General features: G+C 36.9%; 2 protein-coding genes across 4 annotated transcripts in view; one reads left to right on the plus strand and one right to left on the minus strand.

Annotated features, from left to right (window-relative positions):
• The window catches only part of LOC126852000 (E3 ubiquitin-protein ligase TRAIP), an 83,942-nt gene that overhangs the window by 7,981 nt on the left and 63,818 nt on the right, over positions 1-12,143 (plus strand). The window lies entirely within an intron of this gene.
• LOC126851986 (uncharacterized) overlaps positions 7,558-12,143 on the minus strand; it is a 131,382-nt gene continuing 126,796 nt past the window's right edge. For all 3 annotated transcript variants that reach the window (XM_050596410.1, XM_050596409.1, XM_050596408.1), the window contains 5 exons: positions 11,855-12,062; positions 11,440-11,770; positions 10,627-10,921; positions 9,316-9,871; positions 7,558-7,872 (listed from right to left, as the gene is read on the minus strand). In XM_050596410.1, coding sequence (XP_050452367.1) covers positions 7,754-7,872; positions 9,316-9,871; positions 10,627-10,921; positions 11,440-11,770; positions 11,855-12,062 — 1,509 coding nt within the window. In that variant the 3' untranslated portion in view covers positions 7,558-7,753. The remainder of the gene's footprint in view (positions 7,873-9,315; positions 9,872-10,626; positions 10,922-11,439; positions 11,771-11,854; positions 12,063-12,143) is intronic.

Consider the following 12,143-nt stretch of genomic DNA (forward strand, 5'->3'; position numbering starts at 1 on the left):
TGAATATATTATAAAAAAACGTTATAAAACAAAATTAGAAATTAAAAAAATTATTGATAAGACGTTGAAATCACTCGCTCTCTTTCAGTGTCACAATTATTCGCAGAAAGAGTTCAAAGTGTCAGCCGCGCCACATCGTTTTACACGATTGAAGAACAATACTACGCTTGTATTATTAATTATCCAAGCAATTGACGATTAATTGATGATATTCGCGACTCAATTTCCTATATAGCGATACACTGATTGCAGTATTGCAATCCCAAAGTGCGAACCGGATATCGAGGAGATGGTCGCGTCACACTCACCCTTCTTCCTCCCTATCGCCATAAAACAATTAGCTTGCTCATTTGTTAGATACCGCGAACATACGTCGCGTTAATGCGATCTGCACAGAATCGGCGATTTCTCCCTCGCGTCGAGCACAATCCGTGTTCGACTGCGCGGATATAGCCGCGAAAGTTACGCAGTCGGTTGACGTATTCACATGCCGCAACGCATTCACGCACGTGTCGCGTCGCTGCATACGTAATCGGACATTGCGTCGTGTCACGTCGCGTCACCTTTTGTCGTCCTTTGCGTATTTGCTCTATCATATATCTTGCCATTTTTATTAAGATATCGTTTGATAAGCAAACTTTTTGCAAAAGACTGCAAAATGACTGCGAAACAAAGAAAATTTATGCGCCAAATATTTTCTGTTCCTTGCAGTTTTATTTTCTTTTTTTTTTGTGTAGAATATCGAGATCAAGAGAAAGGAAATTAATATATAATTAAAAAAAAATATAAGTAAATATAATTATTTAAAAATTTTTAATTTAGATTGTCATATTATGGCCGGATTATTACTTAAGGATGTTCTGCATGTGTGATACTAGCAAAAACCTGTCAAAATTAAAAAAAAAATATATATTTCTTACATTTGTATTATTTGAAAAATCAAAAAAATAAATCCGAATTATAAAAAGCATTAAAGTATCACAAAATAATATGGATTTTGACGTTTTCGTAAAAGAAAATAGTTGTAATTAATATTTTTCTTAATTTATGGCAAAAATTTTTGATCGTACATATCCCTTGAAATTAACAAGAAACAATGAAAAACGAAATTTGCAAAAAGAAAGAAAAAGGCAGATAATTTTTAGTAAACTAGACAACACAAAGCGCGCGCTTCACGCGCGCCATTTATTTCTTTTCATTATATATTTTTAAAAAGCTGATCGCACATACTTTCCATAACCGTAATCGTAATCGTAACGAAAGGATTCGACCAATCGCATTGCTTAATTCGGCTGTCGCGTTGTTATGGACAGCCAAATTAAGCAATGCGATTGGTCGAAGCCATACGTTACAGTTACGGAAAGTGTGTGCAATCGGCTTAATGGCATACAATTTTCAATACATTATTAATCTCTTGATACACATAACTGTCAAAATGTACAATGACAGCCGCTCAGTAATAAGCGCAATGATAGAACCAATCAGCATTGCGGAAAAGAGGCCTCAATATTTTGATACAAACTGAAGTTCACTCAGTTAACATGTCTTTTTTAAAAAAGGATAATTTTTAAACGAATGGATATAGAAATAAATGGATTTAAATCAAATTTTACCCAAATATTTATTAGAGTTTTCTTAATATATGTGAAAATTTTTATTTTATTGGTAATATTTTTTCTTTGTCAAATTTGTGCGATTTTCTATAAGAATAGTAATTTTAAACTTAAATAATTTCCAAACCATTAAGAGGATTGTGCTCGATTTTTGCACAGATATTCAGAAGAAATAGTAGAATAGTTTATGAAATTTTCATATTTTTAATATTTCGAAATATATGTTTTATTAATTCGCTGCAAATTAAAATCCTCATAACTTTTGACCGCTTCAGTGAATCGATTCAGGATGTTTTTTCTAAGTTTCTGAACCTAAAAACATTCTGTACAATTTTAAATTCCTAATATTTCAAAAATAGGTACGAAACATCCTTAAATATTTTTGCTTGCAAAGCAAATAATTTAAATAATAAGTATGTGGAATATAACAATCTCGATTAAATTCATTTAATTCCTTGCAAAATTGCCAAGATTGTTGAGTAAAAATAAGGAATTTTATCTCAAGGATCTAATACATATATTCAAATAGACACAACGATCTAATACATACATTAAAACAACAAATCTCCATCCAACCGGATAACATCCGCTTGCACGATCTGGTATGTTCCAATCAGCCGCGTGTATTCGGGAGCAACATTATCAATCTAAACGTGAAACGCGCGTAAATAAAGTCCGATTGTAACCGAAAACGTCAATGGGACAACCAACTGCGGAAATACAGTGTGTTGTAAAATAGCGTTTTACAAACTCGAATCTCTCCTGCGTCGACAGATCTCTCATTCTCCTTCTCTCTTTATCCCTCGAGTGAGACGAAAATGGGGAAACAACGACGAAGAGGCGCGTCGGTAGTGGCATTATTGCGCAATTAACGAGGAGTAAAACGCGCCATACAAGCGTTGAGGGGAGGCAGCGGACTCGTGAAAACCGGCCAATAATTATTACACGACTTTGCGAAGCGGTTATTGTCCCAATTCGACGGACAGGGGAACGGGCAGCAGAGAGAAGAGGCGGCGGTTGGGAGGAAGAGGGGACCAGTCGCTTTGCGGATAATAGCTGCGCTCGAGAGGTCATGTGAGCCTGACGTTCCAGCATGTCAACAGCAACTATGCATCATCGGATGTCTGCCGCACGTAAACGCCTGTCTCCTCTCTCTCTCTCTCTCTCTCTCTCTCTCTCTCTCTCTCTCTCTCTTTCGCTCTCGCTCTCTCTCTCTCCGCTCGCTGTCCACCCCCTCTCTGGATCGTTTCGGCTCTAGCTCGGTGGCCCTTCCGGTACCAGCCGATCTTCCCCCTCTATCGCCGTCGTGACTCGCGGTCAGATATACGGGCTCGTTCATTATAATAAGCAGTGACGGTCAAATGAACCCTCGTTAACCGTGAAATATCGATTCCTCCCTCTTCTTCCGTCCTCTTTCCCCCCGTGCAACGATCGAGATCCGATCGATCGATGCGATCGGCGCTATTCATTATTATCGCCGATTCGAAAAGAGGACTCAATTTTCTGCACACTCACTCTATCAACGGAATCGCTCGTAACACTCGGGATCATTTAAACGCCCTCGTCTACTTTCCGCCGCGCACAATTTTACGTCGGCATCACTGCGAACGCGTAAATCCCGGAGCGCGGTCTCATGCATCACGCGGAAATAGACACTCCCCCCTCCCCTCCCCTTCCCCTCCCTCCCCTCCCCACCTCCGGGTCGGGTGGCGAGTCGTAGATTGCCCCGCCGCCCCATCCCCAGCCCGGGTTGCACTTGACACTACATTGTCGTCGTAATAACAATTCATTTTCGGCAGCGGCATGATCTCCCCGGGAACGTGACCGCACTGCCATACGCTGCTCAAGGACGAGTAGTAATGGCCACATAGGATGGACAGAACTGGTGAGGGTACTAACGTACGGTTACTCGTATGTCGCGCTGTGAAATTACTTTAAATTATAGAGAATGGCTGAGAGAAAGAGAGAAGAAAAAAATTAATGCTTTTTCCTTCTTACACCGATCCTCCCATTTTAGTTCTTTTCTCGAGAGATTCTCTCTCTATTTTGCTCTATACTCGTTATACTCGTTTTTTTTTTTCATTCCTTCTTGAGGTTTCTCACTCCCGCACTTGCCTCTTTTTCTTTTTTCATCACTCTCATACTCTTTGACCTCTCGCTGTTTTTTTTTTCTTTCTTTTCTTTTCTTTTCTATTTCCGAGTTGCTTCTGGTTTTTCTACTTTACTTTTTATCCACTCTTATTTTTATTCTCCTCTTTCACCCTTGTTTACTGCCCTCTCTGTATTTTCATATTTGTTTTGTTTCCTTATTTTAGTTCTTTTGCTTATCACTAGAGTATAGTTATATTAACATATTTATCGTATCAACTTTGTCAAAAAATATTAAAAAGCAATTACTTTCAAAAAATATTAAAAAGCAATTTCTTAAAAATATAATTTAACAATTATATTTTTATACTTATGACAATATAATATAAAAGTTATTTATTGCTAATTTATAATATTATACTATTATTTAGCAATGTACATATTTTTGATAAGTGTTATATGCCTGGCTCATTTATTATATCATGTCATATATATTTACGAACTGAATATAATATATATAATTACGAATTAAATATACATATACAACAAATTGAAAATTAATCTTCACAATTTTCTCTTTGCTTTATTTTCCGCGTCACTCTAATTTTCATAGCACGCTTTAGTTCTTTGGAAAACTACTCGTTGAACTGAATAAATTTCTCCTTTTCTCTTTCTCTTCCATCTGTTTCTCTAGTTTCCAGTCTCTCGTGCACTTACCTTTCATACATATATATATATATATATATATATATATATATATATATATATATATAGTTGTACAACCCCCGCGTAAAGTGCAACCTCCAAGCCGGCTGCATATCTCTACGCCAGGAATTGGAGTGGATGGCGAACGTGGGTACAATAGTTCGCATTGTATTGGATTCAGCCGAGTGATAGGCCCCTCTCCTAGTCTCCTCTTCCTCTCTCTCTCTCTCTCTCTCTCTCTCTGTGCTTCACGCCTCACCTTCCTCAACCCCTTCGTACCCACTCTCCTATCGTATCTCATTTTCTGAAGGCCCGGCGCGAGCGTATTGTGCCGCGCGTTATGCCCAAATCTCGCTATCTATCGTTGTTGCGGCCAACTGCGTCGTTTTGTACCCTTTCAACTGCGCTTTGGTTTAAGCAGCGTGTACCCCGGATTCGACCGATGCGCGAACGCATTCCTCGAGGGAGAAGAGACTCCTACCATGCTTGTCGAGCCGTACTTTGTGTAACGAACCTTGACAATCAATAGGTGTTATCGATCATCGGATAATTTTCCTTCGTCGTAAATTGCTGAATAACAATTTTCCACGAAATAAGGAGAGAAGGAAAAAAAAGTAAGTTTATATGCACCTTATCAATTGATCGTTCAAATCTATGATTAAAAATTGTTTACTATTTGTATTGTTATAGGTTTAAGGAAAAAGTTTTTATTTTGAAAAAATTTTTGCTTTCAAAATTGCATTTTTATTACGTTAATAATAATCTTCGGCAATGATTTACGAAGCAAGACAATTGTCATTCTCAAGATGTCTAAAAATATGAGATGGCTGAATATCGCTGAAACCTCTGTGAGGGGAATATAATCGTTTGGGCTGATTAACGTCGCAAATAACATGTCAAGCGTGTGCGGCGCGAATCCGGGCTATTGTGAATATCTGAATATTCGCGAGGCATATGCGCGAATTCCTATATCTGATTGCGCGCGAATAGACTCGGATCTCATTTCCTTAGTACATCCAAGTATTTCATATATGTGCACGCGCGTATAGTCGAGGATTTTGTCCTCGTGCGTTGTACGCATTGCGATGTAATATTTTGTTTATATTACGATAAATAATGCCAATGTACAATTTTTTTTTCCCCTTTAAAACAGACAATTTTGCTGTGGCAATAAACAAGAAATTATAATTATCCTTAAAAATAAAGTTCCGAATTAGTTTATAAATCGCATCGAGTTTGAGAAGTATCTCCATGCGAAATTAATCAAGAGCTTTATTTATTTTTTTAAAATCACAAACATTCGCTTTAGTTAAACAAGAAACGGTAATCCTTAAAAGTAATGGCGCGGCACTTTTGAAAATTCATTCCATCATTGGTAATCGTTGCCCTCGATCCTTGGTAAACCCTCCTCGTCTAAATACGCGGATTTCAGTAATTGAACCTCCACATATGTCATAGTGATTCCAATAACGGCACGCGCACAGGTAATTTGCTGTATTAGTATCGTACACCATGCACAGGTCGATGCATCATATAATTAGGCACATGATCGGGCACGGCAAACACGCAATTACGGATTATTCGTTTGGGCTGCAATGATACGCAAACACACAAGTATTTCAAATTACAGAGTGTAGGAGAATCAGCATAAAACTGTACATATACTTGCTACTGGATCAAAGAGATATCCAATAACGTAAAGAAAATTGCAATTTATTTGGGGCTGTTTATATTGATATAATTGTTTTCAATATTTCTAATTATATATATTTTTAAATATTAATTATATTTTTAAATTATTAATTATATAACAAACACACTCGCAAATACGATATAAAATTCCAGAAGAATATTTGTCACAGAGAATTGTCTGTAAATCTATCGACTGCATGTCGAAATGTAACGATTGCTCGTGACCGACTCAACGACAAAACGGCGAACGAAATGTTCGCGAAGAGAGAGTCCCTGAAAAATAGAATTACTGCGAAACCCGTGGTTCTCGTCGGAGAGAGGATAGGGAATTAAGCGGCCTTCGAACGCGGCTCAAATAATTGATGCACGTCAATTAGATTTGTCAGGCCAATCGTCGTAATTAAATGAACAGGAACGCAAGGCATGAACACGTACACATAACTATCGCCGTCTACACACACTCGCGCGTGTGTGTGTGTATACCTTCGCGCATGACGATCCTGTATCTGGACCATATTCGAGAGTGCGCGGCGTGAAATTTAAATTTCTCCAATAGCGGATACCGATAATCCCGTTGATTCGTCGAAACCATCGGCAATTCATGCTGCACTTTTCCGCTAACAGTTAACTATTCCGTTAAGTGACGCAACCATTACGACCAATTATCGCTCGCAGATGCTTTTAGAATAGAACGACGAGCGAGAAAATTTTTTTCTTTTTTTTTTGTAATCAATATACTCCCGTTCTGGGAGTAAAAGAATTCTGTGAAGAATTAGAATCTTACATACACATTCGCATTTGGGTTAAAACTCGCACCGTACGATATGTTAATCTCAGCCGAATTTATCGGAAATCAAAGTGTCTTTGATTTTTATTGTACTAATATTAAACGCGACAAAGTTCTTTGCTGTAAAATAGAGCTTTTGATATAGAGAAAATAATGGAAGATTGATGCTTCTGGTAATTTAATGCCACGTGAAAGGTTTCAAGACTTGAGTCGATCATCGTGAGAGCTATTACAGTCCCCGTCGTTCACCCAGAGGGTTTAACTCTGTTATAGATATTTTCTGACTTATAGAAATTCAATGAGAAACACATGAAGATCGATAAGGAGCAGACGACTGTATCGTCGTAAAGGAGGAAAGAAGTTGGATATTGATGAAGTTGTAAGAGAGCGCGCGTTGTTCGTCGCTTGCTTGACGTATGTAACGCAACAGGTTTCTTCGCTTATTTTCGTAGCGCCGCAGGTCGGCGTAAAAGTGATATCGCGTATTAAGCACCCGCAAGCACTCTCTCACTGTGCTGCTTCAATATATTTGAGAGAGAAACTGGGCCACCGTGCGATCGTGTTTATTTGTGCGGTCGCACATTAGTTGGTCGACAGTTCATTTACAAATTATTTCGATGCGACAACACGGTATGTAGAATAAATATGTGTTTCAGAGAAACATACACATACTTCATTATTTCTATTTGCAACATTTATTTGCTTAAAATTAATATAGAATACATAAAATAGCTTCCCTCAAATGGATTTTAATGATATTAAAAATATAAACTGTATGTTTTTTGAAACGTTTATCTCAAAGGAGATTCATATCTTATTATTTATTTGCTATTCACGCTTATTGATAAATTTATAATTTATACCACTATTATAGTTTAGCAATCATTGCTCGAAGCTCGCGGCGTAGGATCTTGCCGGAAGGATTCTTGGGTATGGCATCGACAAATTGCACCCCGCCATACAACCATTTTTGCGGCGACAGTTTCTCTAAAAGATAAATTGAATTGCTCGGTTAATGCATGGATAGGTCGTCGCTCGGCTCGCGTTTGCTATTAAAATACAATGTCAAGATAGGGTACGTCCACATTCTCGCGCGATGCTGTATATTTAAATTACGTAGACTATACGGAGATAACTAACAATTTTGTTAATGATGCAACGCGGCGTTTAATGTCGTTGCGGCGCGATGTCGCTAACAACTAATAATGTCGTTAATAATGCTGCGCAACGTTTTATGTTACTACTATATCATGAGCTAATTGCTGACACCGTATTTCACTCACACATTTAAATTTTTAAACGCCCGCGTTTTCAACTCTTAACCAATCCACTGTTGTTTAAACTTATTTATAATTGATTAAAAATTTAAAGATTTCTGGTAATTTAAATCTTTCGTTTTAACAAATTTTTCTATTCCTTAACCTCTTTTCTGTTGGGCGAAAAATAACTTTTTGTGTCAAAAGTTGGAGTTTTTTTTTTTTCAAAACTACAATCAAATTTTAGTATAAAAGTTTTTTGGTTAAAGCGAAATATAAAATCAGTTTAGAAATTTAAAACGGCGGTCCAAAGCTCAAAAAGTTATTTTACTTGATCGAAACCTAATACTTAGAATTTTTGAGGTCGCCAAATTCAAATCTGATATCAGACGCAAAATTTAAAATGGCGGACCAAAACGCGAAAACTTATTTTAACATTAAAAATAAAAAAAAACATTAAAAATAAAAAAATAAAAAACATTAAAAATATAAAAAATGAAAAAAAAGACATTGTGACTTTAAATACGGCAAAGAGCGGAATTTCAGAACAATTAAAAAAAAATTAAGAACAATTAAAAAAAAATTCTTTTATTTTTTATGTATCAATTATTTGTTCGAATTTTGGCTTGTCATAATGGATATGCCATTTTGAATTTTTAGAATATTAGATTTATGTTCAGCTCTTAATAAATCACGAGATATTTTTATAGACATCCAAGTATTTTTCAAATTTTCAACTGCCATATTGGATTCGTTATTTTGAATTTTGACTTCAGATTCGAATTCGGCGATTTCAAAATCCCTCGAGTATCGAGTATCATTAAAAAAAATAACTTTTTGTGTTTTGGTCTGCTATATTGAATTCGCCATTAAAAATTTTAAAAATCTGACATTAGATTCAATAACTCCACAAACATATAAATAGCAAATACCAAAGCATAATTAAATCGTGATACTACAAATATGTTTTTTTTTTTTTCCAATGCGTCATGAAGCAAAAGTGGCATTTTTTGCGCATATATGCATCATTGACAATGAAGAGGTTAAAAAATTTCAAGTTTATAATACATTCAACGAATTTTGATTATTTTCTCAGATAACTATAAAGAAAATACTCGACTCTTAATGAATCTGCGAGAAATATCGATAAAGATCTAATTGAGAGATAACTCACGTTTGACAAAATCCTGGATATCCTGGGCAGTAATCGTGACTCCCGGTTGCCTTACTACGAAAGCCATAGGAATCTCACCACTGCGTTCATCGGGTCTTGCTGTGACCGCGGCGTCCTTCACCGCGGGATGCGACAGTAGAACCGTCTCTATCTCCGTCGGCGAGACCTGATAGCCTTTGTACTTGATCAGCTCTTTGATACGATCGACCACGCGTAGCCTGCCCTTGTCGTCGAAGTAGCCGACGTCACCGGTGTGCAGCCATCCGTCATGGTCGATGGTCTGTCTGGTGGCCTCTGGATTGTTCCAGTAACCCATCATCAATTGCTCTCCCATGTAACAGATCTCGCCTACCTGACCAACGTCTAGCGTCTCTTGTGTCTCAAGATCGACCACTTTGCTAAGGAAACCGGGCAAGGATACTCCAGTTGCCAGATTTTCGAACGAATTATCCTCATCTTCGCGTGCGCTCAAATTGCTTACTATCGACAACTCCGTCATGCCATAGCCGTTGCGAATGTATTTTATGCCGAGGCGAGCTTTCACAGCGGCTGCGACCTAAGAAAAAAAAAGGAAGAAAAAAATTACTTCGAAACGTTAGACTCATTGCTGTCTTAAAAAATTGATTGTATCAAGATTTATTCAAGTTTGATTAATAAATTGGAATTAATGTTAATGACTTGGAAAATAATAATATAACAAGACTACTAATGTTACGGTTTAGCATTGTCTTTGCAAATCTATGTTTTTTATTTTTCTTGCTACAAGAAAAATTATCATTCATTAATAGAAATAGAATCTAGAAGGAGAATTTTTATTTAATTATAAAACATAGAAAATTATATATCTGCATTTATTTAATCCTGACGCGATCATATTTCATTTACGAGAGAATAAAAGGCGATATCCGACTAAAAGACATTTTCAGAGACATGCTTGATTTTTGAAACTTTTAAATGTTTTTCTTTCCGCTCGCCGATAAGAGATCAGTTTTAGCATTTTCCGAAAGATGCGATTGTGAACTCGCGAATGTGACCTTTTATTTTCTTCTCCTTCTCTTAGCGACACCGCGAACCGGCTAAACAAAAACGAAACGCGATAAAGTTACTCCCGGCCTATGTCTAGTGAAAACGCGACGGCTCCCGGGACTTTCCCTCGCGGTCCTTCGCTCGACCCTCTCTCACCACCGCCGCGGCATCCAGGACTCACTTCGGCACTTAGCTCCGCGATGGCTTTTCTTACCGCGATAACTTGGCCGGGAGGATCGGCAGGCAGGGAGACGACAAACTTCATGACGAGAGAAGAAAACTTACGTCCTTCGGAAGCGGCGCCGCTCCGCAGATGAGTTCTCTCACGCTGCGAAAGTCGTACTTATCCACCAGCGGGTGCTTCGCCAGGAATGTCAGGATCGGCGGTACCAGCGGCAGATGGGTGACTTTGTGCTCCTGCATCAGGTCCAGGAAGAGTTTCGGCTCGAAGGCGGTCATCACGATTGCGGTACAGTCTGAATATATCGAGAGCAGCATCGTGCTTATCGCGTAACCGTGAAAGAACGGTAGCATCATCAGGAATCTGTCGCGTCGCCTAATATCCATGTACTCAGGCTGTCTGTGTTTTCAAGATTAAACTCATCATATTTGGATTACGAAATAATACTCTTTTAATAGTATTTTTAAATAAAAATATAATATTCTCTTTTCCTACGGAAAGTAATTTGTAAATAAATCTCGTAAAATTATATTATATTTTATTAGATTTAAGATTTATGCACATCGAAAATATATTAGAGTAAGGAAAGATAACAATAAGTTACGATTTTTTCAAATAATTATTATTGTATTTAAATAATTATTTTTTTAAATAATTATTATTGTAAATTACATATTGCATGTAATAAATATGAAAACTGTCTGAGACATATTTCATAAATACATATGAGATATAGATACAATATTTAACTAATTTCTATCTCCTGATACATCTTAATGGTACAAATATGATGCAATTATAAATTCATGAAAAATATAAAATTTAGTTGCTCATTATAAACCCTAGATCTCTTTAAATTATACATAACTTAATTCGCATAAATATTTTTATTAATGGATATTTATATAGTAACTTACCTTATTTTTGATATAAACGCTAATAGATTTTTATGAGACAAAGTCACTCCTTTCGGCAATCCTGTAGTTCCACTCGAACAAAGAATAACCGATGGATGCTGGCTGTTATCACCGATATCTGTTGCTTTGTATCTCAGAAAATCTACGGTTTGTTCATTATTTAAAATATTCGTCAACGTACGGATATTTGTTGTGAACGGCTGATCATCTAGCGCTATTAATTCTATCTTCCAGGATAAATTTGGGACAATTTTAGCAATGAGACGTTCGCTGCGCCGGGAAACCAAAATAATACGTGGTTTCGCGATGTTTAATATGTGTTGGAATTCATCTAAAGATTATACGTTAAGTATTTAGATCCAGATAATTAGAGGTCCAATAAATATTAAATATAATAATGTTACAGCCCACTTACATTCCGTATACGCAGGATTGTACGGTGCTAATATAGCACCGATGTAAAAAGTCGCGCAAACTGGTATCAAATAATCTATTCGATTTTCAGACACGATGGAAATTCTGTCCCCAATTTTTATCCCATATTTTTGTAAAAAATTCGCGAATTTTACGCTTCTCTCCAGCAGTTCCTTGGCTGTCAGTCGGTTACCATTGTGTCCGTCTATCTGAAAGAGAATAATAAGTATCTCTTCACAATTTTATTGTGTAAAGTCGATATAATTACAATTTAATTGAGAGAGAAGTTT

This window comes from Cataglyphis hispanica, chromosome 9, assembly GCF_021464435.1.
Source record: "Cataglyphis hispanica isolate Lineage 1 chromosome 9, ULB_Chis1_1.0, whole genome shotgun sequence".
Lineage (NCBI taxonomy): Eukaryota > Metazoa > Arthropoda > Insecta > Hymenoptera > Formicidae > Cataglyphis > Cataglyphis hispanica.